Source organism: Mesoplodon bidens, assembly GCF_964165515.1.
Source record: "Mesoplodon bidens genome assembly, chromosome: 18".
Classification (NCBI taxonomy): domain Eukaryota; kingdom Metazoa; phylum Chordata; class Mammalia; order Artiodactyla; family Ziphiidae; genus Mesoplodon; species Mesoplodon bidens.
The window spans coordinates 48,513,581-48,528,067 of record NC_138175.1 but is presented as its reverse complement, the minus strand read 5'-3'; the positions used below and the strand labels follow the sequence as shown (position 1 = coordinate 48,528,067).

The following is a 14,487-nucleotide window of genomic DNA, read 5'->3' as shown; positions in this document are numbered from 1 at the left end:
TGGAGAAAAGGCAGGAGAGTGATGGGGGTATTGCTATTTAGATGGGATGGCAAGAGAAGGCCTCACTGACAGGATGACATTTGAGAAAGACCTGAAGGAGGTGAGAAGTGAGCCATGTGAATCTGTGGAGAAACAATCCTGGTGGCAGGAAGACAGTGCAAAGGCCCTGTGGTCAGAGCATGAGTGGAGTGTTTGAAGGACCATTTGGAGGTCTGTGTGGCTGGAGTAGAGGGAACAAGGGGGAGAGTACTAGGAGATGAGATGAGAAAGAGTTGAGGGGGGCAAATCATGTAGAGTCTTGTGGAGTCCCGTAGGGAGTATTTGAGCTTTACCCTGAACCCTGAGTGAGATGGAAGGCATGGGATGGCATTGAGCAGTGGAGGAAGGAGATCTGACTCACTTTTACATGGACTTCCCTTTGCCCTAAAGATACAGGAGTGAAGAGGAATCATGGAGCTTGTTAGGACCACAGTGAATCCAGAATGAGGAGCACCCCAACTTTCTAGATCATCACACTGAGGCTCAGAGAGGTCCAGCTCCAGCCGTCAAGAAACTGGCAAGATAAGTGGAAAGGCTGGCCCTGCAGAGGGAAATGGGTCCCTGAGGGCAGAGTCCGCCTTCCCCAAGCTGCCCTCCCCCGCCCGGCCCCGCGGTGGGGGATGGGCCTCGGCCACCTCGGTCCCTCCCACCTGCCCACTCTCCGCCCCGAGCTGGATGCCCGGGAGCCCCGCCGGCGCCTCCTCTCTCCCCAGGGGCCAGGTGGGGCGGCCGGCGGGGGGCGGGGCACTCCCCCGAACCCCTCTCCCTCCCCAGCTGGCGGAGGCTCCGCCCCAGGGCTGCCTGGCCAGTGGCTTCGCTTCTGGTTTCATTTCCCAAGGTCCGGGCTCTCTCCTTTTCCCTTCCCCCAGCCCTTTGAACTCCTGGCTCCTTTTTCACTTTCTGGTCTCAGCTCCAATGTCACCTCTCTGGGAGACTCTCCCGGACCACCCTGGCTACAGGCACCTCTCTCCCGGCCTCTCTGTTACCCCGTCCTATTTGTATTCTCCAAGTCACTGAACAGAAGCAGAAAGTATCTTCCTCATTTATTCATCTTCCAGGGTCTTCTCATCCCACTCAGAATGGAAAACAAAGGTCCAAAGAGTGCTCTCAGCAGCGGTCCCCAACCTTTTTGGCACTAGGGACCGGTTTCGTGGAAGGCAATTTTTCCACAGACGTGTGTGTGTGTAGGGATGGTTCAGGCGGTAATGCGAGCGATGGGGAGCGACGGGCAGCGGCAGATGAAGCTTCTGTTGCTCGCCCTCCCGCCACTCACCTCCTGCTGTGCGGCCCGGTCCCTAACAGGCGGGGGACCAGGACCGGTCCGCGGCCTGTAAGTTGGGGACCCCTGCTCTAAAGGGCCTGAAAACTTCTCTGACCTCTTCCCTGGCAGCAGAGACAGCACCTCTCAGCCCAGGGCCTTTGCACTGGCCCTTTCCTCTGGCTGGAACACTCTTCTTCCAGAGCTTTACTACCTCTCCCACTTCAAGTCTCTACTCGATGTCACCTCTTCGGAAACCCCTCCGCCACCACCAGCTGCCTGTCCAAACTGCACACCTTTTCATTACTCTCGTCCTGCTCTGCTTTTCCTTTTCACTTGTCACCTTCTAAGATACTAAGTAATTGCTTTATTAAGTTTATTATTGTCCACCTCCTCATATCAGGGATTTTTGTTTATAATTTTATTGCCATAACTTCAGTGCCTAGAACAGTGCCTGGCACACAATTTATTTGTTTTCATATTTCTTTTTCCACCCCATCCATCCCCTCATCCATGAGAAGAGAGGCTCTGTGAGGCGATTCCAGAGCTGTAGCCCCATTGTCTACAACAGTGCCCACAACATAGTAGATGCTCAATAAACACGTTAAACTCCTCAGACTCCTGTGAGCTCTTCTTCCCTTTATGACCTGGAAAGACCCACTTGGAGACTCTGAGTCTCCTTTTTCCCAGGCCAAAAAGATAGGTTGTGAGGGAAATTATGTGAATTTGCCTAGCAGATTAGCATTTTACCCTTTTTTTATTATGAAAAATTTCAAGCACAGAGAAATGATACAAAAAAAAAAAGTATGTCTTCTGAGCACTTGAATACCCTCCCACCTAGATTTAATTTTCAACATTTTAAGTTTCCTTTCCTGCAGATGGGTATGTACATTTTTTCTTTTGCTGAACCATTGGAGAGTAAATTGCTGACATTTTGACATTCTACCCCTAATTAATAGCTCAGCAGACATCTCTTAAGAGTAAGGACACTTGCCTACAAACCACAATCCTTTTTCACATCTAAGAGAATTAAGAATTCCCTAATATCATCTAATCTTCAAATTTCCCCAGTTTTCTCAAGAATGTCTTTTATAGAAGTTTTTACGCCCAAATCAAAACCAGAATCTAATGCAGGTTCACATGCCTATTTGGTTGTAATAAAGAAATTATATAGTATCTTTTATTCTGAAACTTACTCCCCCTCAACCCCACCAATCCCTTCTTGTGATTTCTTGAAATTGAATTTTTGGTAGAACAACCCAGTTGTGCTGTAGATGTCCCATATTCTGTTTTTGTCTGATTGTATTTGTGTTTAATTTTGTACATGCGAATTCAACTCTTGCAGAAACCCTATGTGGCAGGTACTCTTTAGCTGAGTTTTTTTTTTTTTTACTCTCCTTGTATAATTATATTTAAACTTTTTTTTTTTAATTTGTCTGTGCCCCACAGCATGCGGGATCTTAATTCCCTGACCAGGGATTGAACCCGTGCCCCCTGCAATGGAAGCGCGGAGTCTTAACCTTTGGACCACCAGGGAAGTCCCTGTTTGTGTTTGTCACTCTCTGTTCCCCATATAAGCTGGAGGTTGGGTCTAGACACTTGATGAGACTCAGTTTAGGAAATTTAACAGGGAGACTCCACAAGGAATGTTGTGTACTTCCTAACGCATCACATCAGGTGACACTGCTGTGGATACAAAGTTTCATTACATGGTTAAGGTGTTGAGCATCACACCTCCACAACATAAAAGGATATTTCCCCCTTTGCAGTTAGCAAGGAATCTGTGGGATGATTCCTTGGAAGCTGTCAAGATCCTGTTCCCCCCTAAACTTTTACCCTAAGGAGTGAGAATCCATTGATAACGGCTGCCTGAATCAACCAGTCTAGTTAGCATTTTTAAAAATTAATTAATTTATTTTTATTTTTGGCTGCCTTGGGTCTTTGTTGATGCGTGCGGGCTTTTCTCTAGTTGCAGCGAGCAGGGGCTACTCTTTGTTGCGGTCTGCGGGCTTCTCATTGGGTGGCTTCTCTTGTTGCGGAGCACATGCTCTAGGCGCGCGGGCTTCAGTAGTTGTGGCACTCGGGTTCAGTAGTTGTGGCTCGCGGGCTTAGTTGCTCCGCGGCACGTGGGATCTTCCCGGACCAGGGCTCGAACCCATGTCCCCTGCATTGGCAGGCGGATTCTTAACCACTGTGCCACCAGGGAAGCCCTAGTTAGCATTTTTGATATCTTACTTGGGTCAGGAGTTTTATTCACAAACAGTTCTTCCCATAGGAGGAGTTAGCAAATGAGCTACTTGAAGAAGGTTAAGTCCCATTGTCGGTTTATCTGACAAGTATTAAACTCCTGCCTACTTGCACCCCACCCTGAATGTCTCACTTGAACTAAGCACCTGTGCTATTACCACAACAGCTATTACTACTGAAAAAAAGGACACGTTACACACCACTCTGAGCATTTTGCAGGAATTGTTTTATTTAATCCTCAAAACAATCCTCCGAGCCAGACGCTATTTCTCTTATTTTAAAAGTGAGGAAACTGAGACCCTCCTAAGGCACTAAAGCACTTGCCCAAAGTCAAACAGCTACTTAGGAAATGGACCCCAGGGTGGGATTCCAGTGGCATCCCACCCCCACCCTCCCACTCCAGCCTGTAACCACGATTGAATACAACTACCCAGCATTTGCTGATATAGTGCTCTTATATGTACTACCTTATTTTAATTTTCCTAACTCTCGAGAGGTAGGCAAGAAGACCCCCATTTAACAGACTTTGTAGGCTCAGAGACCAAGGTCACACACCGAGTGAGTGTGAGTCCGAATTTGAACCCAGGCCTAGCTAGCCTAGAGTGTAGACCCCTGTTGGGGCTGGGTGCGAAAGAAGCTCAGTTACTGGGTTTGGCAGGTGAGTGGGCAGGTGTGAGGGGCCCGCACCTTAGGAGACAAAAGCCCCACCCCGCCACTGTCCCACAGGGCAAAGAGCCACCCTACCTTCCCCCCTCCCCTCACGCAGCTGCCGGGACATGCGCCCTGAAGCCAACTTCCTCCCTCTTCGAACCCGCCCCCTACAGGCTCCGCCCATCACCGTCTAGGACCAATCCCTGGATGAAGGGCGGGGTTGCCACGGGAGTGGGCGGTAGCTAAGGGAAGTCAGTAGCCTGGAGTCGTGAGCCGGAGTCAGAACTGCGTCTCTCAACTCAGGCGCCGGTTGCTGAAGGGGACCGGGCGAGCAATGCTGCCGCCACCGCTTCCTGATTGGCTGCGGGTGGCTCCCTCTTCGTTCTGATTGGCAGCTGCTGAGCTGGGTATGTAAATGAAGGGAAGAGGCCTGGGAAAGAAGGGGTACTGGCCGCGGGGTCATTTGGCAGGTTCGATCCCCGGGTCCGGCAGGTGCGCGCCAGGGCTGCCCGGGATCGAGACGCACGGGCCTCTCTGTGCCGCCCGCCCCGGCCAGGCCGGGTGAATCACGCCGCAGCCCGGGAAGGGGGCGGAGGCGCCGGCTCCCTGGCTCCGGCTGCGTGACTCACCCGCCCCCGCCGCCGCCGCTTCTGGAGGAGTAGCCTCCACTGCCTTCCGGAAGCGAGCGGAGGCCGAGAGGGCAGAACAGCTCTCCGGGGATCCAGGCACGCAAGGTCCCGGGTGGCAAGCAGGAAAGACCGCGTCCCGCGGGGCAGCGTAAAGGGTCCCGGGGTATGGGGAACCGGAATACCCGGGGGAAAGCCGGCCTAGTGCCGCTAGGGGGCGCCGGGACCGGGGGGGGCGGAGTCGGGGGTGGGGGCTGAATTCCTGCGGTTCCGGATGCTCGGGTCTGCTGGGAAGGAGGCAAGGACCCAGTTTTGAGTAGTGTGAGGGGTCACTCTTAAAGTTCTGCTGGGCAAGGATCTGGATACTGTACCCTGCAGGCTGCCTGGCTTAAAAAAGCAGGTTGGCTCAGGGGCACCCACCCCGGGGAAAGTGTGGGTCCTCAAACTTCTCTCCGTGAACCCCGTGCCCATCAGGATTTTCCGGCAAGCTCTGTCCACTCTGTCTCCCAAATAAATCCTGAATCGACCAACTTCCTTCCATGTCCACTACCGCCTTATACTCCCAAGTCACCTATCTTTGCCGACCCCAAAGAGTGCAGTAGCCTTCGAATGGATCTCAGGGACACCCTCCCCGCCGCCCCCCCAACCCCTCTCCGTCGCCCTACCCCTTCCTCTTAGCAGCCAAGGGGATCTTCTGGAAACTTAATCAGTCCACAATACCACTCTCCCTGCTCAAAACCATTCAGTGACTTCCCACCACACTCATAATAAAAATCCAAGCTCCTTGCCTCTGCCTAGTCTCCCCAGGGTAGGCTGGGTTGCCTGCCCCAAGCCCCAGCCCCTGTCTCTCTGTGCACTGACCACAGTCTTTTTTCAGTTCAAATTCATCCAGCCTCTAGGTCTTTCTTTGCCTTTGTTGTTCTTTATTCCTTCTCATACTTGAGGGCTCATTTCAATTGTCACCTCCTCAGGGGAGCCTTCCTTGACCACTCTCCAGAACCTTTTAGTATCTTCCTAGCACCATCTGTACATTTCCTGTATTTGTCTATTTATTTATTGAGAATACTATTAGTAGACAATAAATATTTGATTAACCCATGTGAAACAGTTGCTTTTGTGGGTAAAAAAAAAAAAAGGTTGAATATTGGACATTTCACATGGTTCATTGAAGAAATAAATAATAATAGTTATTATTAGTAGTACTTATTCACAGGAGTAATTGCTATGTACCAGGCACTGTTCTAAGTGCTTTTTGTATCTCATTTATTCCTTAAAACAACTCTAGGAAATAGATACAATTATCATTCATGTCTTAAAGTTTCCCTAAGAAAGCCTAGGCTCAGAGAGGTTAAGTGATTTGCCCAAGATCACACGGACAGCAGTGGTCCGAACTTCACATTGGCTTTCCATAACTGAATGACTCTTCCCTCCCTACAGATGATGCTGAGCAAGGGCCTGAAGCGAAAGCGGGAGGAGGAGGAGGAGGGGAAAGAAGCCCTGGCAGTTGACACCTGGTGGCTGGATCCTGGCCATCCAGCAGTGGCACAGGCACCCCCAGCCGTGGCCTCCAGTTCCCTCTTTGACCTTTCGGTGCTCAAGCTCCACCACAGCCTGCGGCAGAGTGAACCGGACCTGCGGCACCTGGTGCTGGTAGTGAACACACTGCGGCGAATTCAGGCGTCCATGGCACCCACAGCTGCCCTGCCACCTGTGCCCAGCCCGCCTACAGCCCCAGGCATAGCTGACAGCCTGCTGGCCAGCTCTGATGCCGCCCTCTCAGCCTCCATGGCCAGCCTTCTGGAGGACCTCAGCCATATTGAGGGCCTGAGCCAGGCTCCCCAGCCCCTGGTAGATGAGGGGCCACCAGGCCGCCCCACTGGGGGAGCCCCACCCAGCTTGGGTGCCTTGGACCTGCTTGGCCCAGCCACTGGATGTCTGCTGGACGATGGGCTTGAGGGCCTGTTTGAGGACATTGACACATCCATGTATGACAGTGAACTTTGGGCACCAGCCTCTGAGGGCCACAAATCCAGCCCTGAGGATGGGCCAGGCAAGGAGGAAGCTCCAGAGCTGGATGAGGCCGAACTGGACTACCTCATGGACGTGCTGGTGGGCACACAGGCACTGGAGCGGCCACCAGGGCCAGGGCGCTGACTCCCCCAGAGCTGGGATGTTGATCTGGTGTCCAAACTGAGCCTGGTGGCTGGACCAACTCTCCTTTGAAAGACACAGCTGGCTTCCCTAGAGAGGGGCTTTGGAGAGAAAGAATCCAGTCCTGGGCAACTTCACCTCCGTCCTCTGGTCTGGCTGATCGGGGGAGTCTGGAATTGGCCCTTGTGATGAAATGACAGGGCCTGGTGGCTGGAATGTGATTGGACCAGGCCCAGTGCTGAATCCCTGGAGGCACAGCTTGGTATACTCTTTCCCTGATGTGGGAAAAGACCCCAACCAGTTTTTTTGAAATTAAAGCCAGTTGTGGGAAGTCTTAAGTCTGTGTATTGCTTTATTTCTGGGCTAAGGCGAGGGTGATAAAATGACCTCTAACATTTATTGAGCCGTGGACACCCAGCACAGTTCTAAGCACTTGACATGTGTTAATTGATTTAATCCTCATAACAAGATGGGCATATTATTAGCCCCATTTTACAGATGAGAAAACTGAGGCTCCAAGAAGTCATCACCAAAAAAAAAGTCATCACTTGAGGAGATAGGTTTCAAATTTCACTGCTTTTTGGTCTGAGAAGCAGACCAGTTAGGTCTGGTAACTGGCCCTCTGGAAAACTCCTGGAATATACTCAGCCAGGTCTCCCTGATGTGGCTGTGTGTGTACATGGTGGTGGAGGAGGAGCCCCAGGCCACTATTTAAAAAGGAAATCTAGTCCTTGCCTGGAGTCTACCTGTGTGTCTTGGGGGCTGGGGTGGGGGCAGATGGGAGCTTTCAGAATGAGCCAGAAATAAAAGCACAAAGCTGAAGGCTGGATGGAGCCTGTCCTTGGAGCGCTGAGAGCCAGCTCTCCAGGAAAACACTGAAAGAAAGGGAGACTCCAGCAAGTTTTAAATAAAATCCACTCTGGGTCTCAAATCTCTCTTTGGGCAAGGGATAAGGCAGCTTGGAAGCTGATTCCGAAATAAAGTCACCAAGTGTGGTGGCTTGACAGAACGGCAGGCGATCCTGCTTTCCTTCTAGAAGAAACTCGGGCCCCAGCGAGCTGGGGCCACCTGCCTGACAGCCTGTGTGATAGGGTTGGCCTGAGCGCCGGGTGTCTGCGCCGCCCCCGCCGTCCAGCCGCATTCCTGGCCCCGCTGGGAGGGGCCGCACACTCAGAGGCCTGGCACGGGACCCAGGCAGCGTCCTTCCTGGCGGCCGTGGGGGCAGGGCAGCGCCCGGGGTACGGGACGGGGGGAGGGGCACGATGAAAGCTGCACCTGGGGAGGGTGGAGGTGGGCTGGGGGGAGGGGCAGAGGGTCGGACGGTGACCTGAGGGGCTGGCTGCACTTCGAATGTGGGAAGCCCCGGCTAAGGGACACTAAAATCGTGGGGCCCGGGTGCCTCCACTCTGGCCGGAAGCTTCAGGGAGGCTGAAGCTGGGGTGGAAACGGGGGGGTGGGGAAGGGAGGGGGGACAGGGGAGGGGAGAGAGGCAGGCTGCTTCGGCCGGCCGCTCGGGCCTGGAAGGGGCGGGCAGAGTGGAGCTTCCTGGAGGAGCGGAGGAAGTCGTGCCCATTTCTGGAAGTGGATGGGATGGCCCCGGGTGGGGAGTGGAAATGGCCCAAAGGGAGCTGGTGCCCAGGCTGAGGGTCTTCCGGGTGCCTGACTCCAGCACCTGGTGACTCCAGCCCTGGGCAATGGGACTCAAACTCGGTTTTTACCCAGACCCAGACCTTGGAAGTTTAGGCTGAGCTCAGCAATGCCCCCTGGTGCCCAGTCTGGGGGTCTGTCCTGCCACTGCCCTAGATTCCCTGGAGACCTGACCAGTGGTCAAGGGAGTCCCCAGTGTGGGGTCAGCAATGCGTTCTGTTTACAACACCCTGAGGACCTATTTCTGATGTCTCTGGATGCCAAACTGGGGGATAATCTGTGATACCTACTTCTATTTTTTAATTTTTGGCTGCGTGTTGGGTCTTTCTTGTGGCGCACAAGCTTTCTCTAGTTGCGGCGAGCGGGGGCTACTCGTCATCGGGGTGCGCAGGCTTCTCATTGCGGTGGCTTCTCTTGTTGCGGAGCCCAGGCTCTAGGCGCATGGGCTTCAGTAGTTGTGGCATTGCGGGCTCAGTTGTTGTGGCTTGAGGGCTCTAGAGCGCAGGCTCAGTAGGGGTGGCACACGGGCTTAGTTGTTCTGTGGCATGTGGGATCTTCCCGGACCAGGGCTCTATCCTGTGTCCCCTGCACTGGCAGGCAGATTCTTAACCACTTGCGCCACCAGGAAAGTCCCTGTGATACCTATTGATGCAGACAGCCTACCCATCTGTCAACGATGGTCCCATCTGCCCCTGTGCCTGTTTGGCAAGCGTTGCTCCCCTCTCGGCAGAGTCTCTGTGTACAGTTTCTCTGGTTGTGCACTGCACATAGGCTCCATATTTAAGGGGCTACCACACGTCTCACACACCATGCATTTACATATTTATTAAGGCAGTTTCGCAGCAGATGGAGGTCAAGTGCCTTGGGGAAGGGGTGTGCCTTTTGCACAAAAGCAGCATATGGGCTAGATCAGCCCTGGTCCCATCTCCCTGGTGCCCTCGGTTTATGACAGCTTGTGCCTGAAGACCTGCCCTACTCTCCCCATGTCTGACCCCTGGACGATTGTGCAGCTCCCTGGCTCTGGTGTGCCCCTCCGCCCTCAGGCTCAACCCCAGGAGGCCACGCTACCTCGGCCAGCAGATTCCAGGGCCCACACCATTCCTAATGGAGCCACCAGCCCTGGAGCTGGGGCTGCTTTTCACAGAGCCTCTGTGTGCTCCCACCACGACACTCCCCAGGCCAGCTCCCCTCCATGGGCATTCACAGGGACCCCCATCACACGCATACTCTTCTTTCCTCCAGCACCTGGGAGAGCTGTCCTTGGTCTCCTTCTCCCTCCCCTCCTTCGCTTCCCTCATTCAGCAAAGATTTATGGGTACCTACCCTACTGTGTGCCTGGCCCTATGTAAAAGGCAAATCTGACCACATCTCTCCCCTGCTCTGGGACCCTCAGAATGTATCCCAGTCCTTGGGGGGGAGGGTCTGAACCCTGGACCGTCCAAGGCTCACCTTCTGCCCCTGTCCCATTCACTCATTCAATGAGCATTTACTGGACACCTACGGTTTGCAGTCCCAGTGTGGAGATCTAACGATGCTTAGTCAATGATGATGATGATTATGATTATTTTGGCTGCATTGGGTCTTCATTGCTGTGCGTGGGCTTTCTCTAGTTGTGGTGAGCGGGGGCTACTCTTCGTTGAGGTGCACGGGCTCCTCATTGCGGTGGCTTCTCTTGTTGCAGAGCACAGGCTTTAGGCACACAGCCTTCGGTAGTTGCAGCACATGGTCTCAGTAGTTGCGGCACGTGGGCCCTAGAGCACGCGGGCTTCAGTATTTGTGGCACATAGGCTCAGTAGTTGTGGCGCATGGGCTCAGTTGCCCCGTGACATGTGGGATCTTCCCGAACCAGGGGTCAAACCCGTGTCCCCTGCCTTGGCAGGCAGACTCTTAACCACTGTGCCACCAGGGAAGTCCAGTCAATGATTGTTGACTCAATAAGCCATACTGTGTTGAAAGCCAGGCCACCTGTGTTTGAACTTCTGCTTTGCCGTCTGTGGCTGTGTGACCCTAGGCAAGGTTCTCGACTTCTCTGGGCCTCAGGGTCCTCATCTGTAAGCTGGGACAGCCCTCAAAGGACTGTTGTTCTGAGGGGAGAGTGTCCTAGGCAGAGGGATGTGCAAGGGTTAGGAAGTGAGGGACCCTACAATCTTTTCAGGAATCTGTAAGCTGCTGGGTTTGATTGGAAACGGGAAAAGTGGTAAGGTAAGTGATGGAGCTGGAGGGGTTGGCAGGGACCAGGGCACACAAGGCCCTGGATGGGGGAACTTTACTCTGAAGGTACTAGGGTAAAGGAATCTGGAAGTAAATGGATCTCTCTGGCTGCCATTGGTGGGAGGTGAGACTGGGGGCCAGGAGTCCAGAGGGGAGGGAGGCCGCGGAGGGACAGAGAAGCCTTGGAGAGGAGAGGGGAGGGGAGGGGAGGGGAGAGATGCTAGAGAGGACAGGCTGTGGGGGTGATGAGCTGCAATAGAGGAGGGGCCTAGGATGAGACCCAGGGCTCTAGCCAGGGGACTTGGGGATGGTGGGGCGACCCTGGGATGGTGACCCAGAGGGGGAGCAGGTCTGGGGTTGACACTGAAGCCAGAGAGGGACACAGTGGGTGCAGGGGTCTGTGAGGACACCCAGGGGCAGGCATCCAGGTGGCTGGGCCCCTGGGACTGGAGCTCGGTAGAGAGGGCAGGGGGTGGGAGCAGGCCTAAAGGACGGGAGTGAGGAAGACAGCAGTTTCCCTGGGCTGCACTGGGTAGGACCTGGCTCCTGCTTGACTCAGACTGGGTGGGGAGAGGGTGGTCCCTGAGGAGAGCCTTCCACCTCCTTCCCCAGCTCTGCAGGATGTCCTGTGTTTATGGAGGTGGCCTTGCCCGGAACTGGGACACTGGTGCCACCCCTTAAATTCAACTTCCCTTGGCCACACCCCCTTGGGTGAGGAAAAGCAAGAGACAGAGAAAGAGAGACACAGAGAGACACGAAGAGAGATAAGGAATGAGGACAGAGACATAGAGGGGCACATAGAGAGACAGAGACAGAGAGAGAGACATATCTTTCACCACAAAAAACTCAGAGCAAACTGGGAAAGGAGGCTCCCTTCACCTGCTAAAGGGCAGCTACAAAAAACATGCAGCTAACATCATACTTCATGGCAAAAGACTGTGCTTGTCCCCTAAGATTGGGAACAAGCAAGGATATCTGCCCTCTGAGACCCAGAGAGGGACAGGATAGCCTGTACCAGCCTCCTTGTCTGTCTGACCCTGAGCAACAAGGGGTGAATTTTCTTCCCAGCTCTAGCCTGGTCTGTCATCAGATTCCTTCCACCCTCCACCCTTTGTCCCTCCTGTAGGTACCCAGGGCCCTCAGAACAAAGTCGCAGCCCCTCCTCGTGGCCCTGCTGGCCCTCCCCTCATCTTCCCCTCACTCTCACATTCACCAGTTTCTCAAAGGGGCCCTTTGCACGGGCTGTTTCCTCTACCTGAAACCCACTCTCATTTATCCACCACCTGCAGCTTGGCATGAACTCCTATGTATCCTTCAGGTGCCAGCTCAAATGTTACCTCCTCCAAGAAGCCCTCCATGCCATTCCTGATAGTATCAGAGTGCCAGACCCCTCTTACAGACCTGGATCCTTTTCTCAGAGCACTTAGCTCCGAGTGTGTAATTATACACTCATTTCGTTAGTCACTTCTTTAGTGTCTGCCCCCCTTGGACTGAGTCCTGTGAGGGCACAGTCACAGTCACTGCTGTGTCTCCAGAACCGCCCAGCCCAGGGATGGATGGATACAGCGGAGGTGTCTGCAAATAGCTGGTGAATAAGTGTATAAATGAGAAAGAGATGCAAAGGAAGGGGCACGTGTGGCTCTAGAGACACAGCCATGAACAAGGACACAGTTCTCAGCTCCTGGAAATTTCCTATGCGCTGAGCTCCGTCTGGATTCAGATCCTTTGCACAGGCTGTTACGTCTGCCCATGAAACTGTTCCACTCCCTCTTCTCTCTCTCTTTTTTGTTTGTTTGTTTGTTTGTTTTGTTTTGTTTTTTTGGCCAAGCTGTGTGGCTTGCAGGATCCTAGTTCCCTGACCAGGGATCAAACCCATGCCTCCTGCAGTGGAAGCAGAGTCCTAACCACTGGACCGCCAGGGAATTTCTACACTCCCTCTTCTCTTGCCTAGATCCTATGGGTCATTCAAGTCTCAGCTCACATGTCCCCTCCTACAGGAAGCCTTCCCTGATCTCCCTTCCTAGGGTGAAGCAGGTACCTTTCCTGGGCTACCCCAGCAAGGCTCTGACCTCTCTGCCTGCAATTCCCCCATCCCAACCCTGGCCACTCTGGGTCTGTCTCCCTGTTGGACTGTGAACTCTGTGAAAGCAGGCCCAGGCTATCTTGGTCACACTGTGTCGCCAGCACCATCCAGCATGGGGCTGGGCACAAGACCAGGTGCTCATTGACCGTTTGCTGACATTGAATGAAGGACTGCTCCCTCTCTCCCCCTGGTGCTTTGCCCATGTTCCTCCTCCCTCCTTCTGGAAAACTCTTCCCTAGCCTTTTACCTGGCTCCCTCCTCAACCCTCCAGTTTGACTCCAGGAATCCTGTCCTGAGCCTGCCCCCCGTGGTGAATTTAGGTCTGTTAGTGTCCCCAGTGCCCAGCAAAGGGCCTGTCACCAAGGGCTTGTGAATGTTTGTTGAATGAATAAATGAACAGATGAATGTTTGAATGAATCAATGAATGAGAGAGAGAGGGCACCTGCAATGGAGGAAGGGTCTCCTCAGGCCCATCAGCAGCCCTGACCACACTGTTCCTTCCACCCTTCCCGGGAGGAGGGCTCTGGCTGGGTTCTGCCACACCCCAACCCTTGGTGGCTGCCAGGCCTGGAAGGCATTTCCCAGAGGTCAGCACATTCCTGCCTTCCCCGGTGGCTGAGAGTGGGCAGGGGGCATTTCGGAGAGAGGGGAGGAGGGCCCTAGCATTCTGGGTTCCTGCCAACCAGTTCCTAGTCCCCCATGCCCTCGTGTCCTCGGGAGTAGGCCCCAACTGCTCAGTGTGGGGAGGGGGATGAATTCGTAGAGAGGCCAGATGAGCTGACGTGAAGGGTGAGGGTGCCGATGGAGCTGAGGGCCTGGTGGCTGTGCCTGGCTGGACAATGGGGCCGAAGCTGCTGACATGCATTTTGGGGGTAATCCCCAGCCTCTTCCCAGCCCCAGCCCCAGGCCCGGGCTCAGAGAGCCAGGAGCATCCGAGGCAGCGGCCGGGTGGGTGTGAGGGGCATGTGGGGGTACTTGTGCTCCCTGTGCCGCCCCCCGGGGTCTGGTGAGTCAGGGCAGGCTGGGGGCCGGGGGTCAGGGGATCAGGGTGAGGTCTAGTGGCCTTGGTTTGGGAGTTGGGCAGGTCTGGGTTCAAATCCTGGTGCTACCTATTACCCGCTGTGGGTGACCTTGGTGTCATTCCCCTCTCTGAGCCTCCTTGTCTGTTTTATGAAGGGGACAGACGTGTGTTGCAGGGTCTTTGGGCTCCAGCAGAACTGAGGTTGGACCCCAGGTCCACCACCCCCTGCTGTGTAGCTAAAAATTGGGCAAAATCTATCTTGCACCCTTGATTCCAGGAGCCGAGCTTTGGGTGCCCAGCACAGTATTTAGTACAGGATAGGTGCCCCCTGAAATGGCAACTCCATTAAACAGAGAAGTGGGGCTCCCCTGGCCCCAGGCTCACTCAGACCAAAAGTCCCCTGACAAGTCTAGCTGGTCCCCTAATTTGTGTGAAGAATACAAAATACGTATAAGTAACATTCACTCCGGGCCAGGCACTTATTAAAGTTTTTAGTCTCTCTTAAGTCATTTTATCTTCACAAGAAACCCATAAGGTGGGCACTTTTACTATC

The 14,487-nt window shown here is 54.0% G+C and overlaps 1 protein-coding gene across 2 annotated transcripts; it reads left to right on the top strand.

Moving 5' to 3' along the window:
- The first annotated feature begins 4,472 nt into the window (after positions 1 to 4,472).
- Positions 4,473 to 7,310, top strand: SERTAD1 (SERTA domain containing 1). 2 transcript variants are annotated; one of them, XM_081216590.1, is made up of 2 exons: positions 4,473 to 4,602; positions 6,259 to 7,310. In XM_081216590.1, exon 2 carries the CDS (start codon positions 6,259 to 6,261, stop codon positions 6,973 to 6,975), a length of 717 nt encoding a protein of 238 aa, XP_081072716.1. In that variant the 5' UTR covers positions 4,473 to 4,602; the 3' UTR covers positions 6,976 to 7,310. The 2 variants fall into 2 exon arrangements, with proteins under 2 accessions (XP_081072716.1, XP_081072717.1); XM_081216591.1 differs by lacking the exon at positions 4,473 to 4,602 and adding an exon at positions 4,923 to 4,987.
- The last annotated feature ends 7,177 nt before the right edge of the window (positions 7,311 to 14,487 follow it).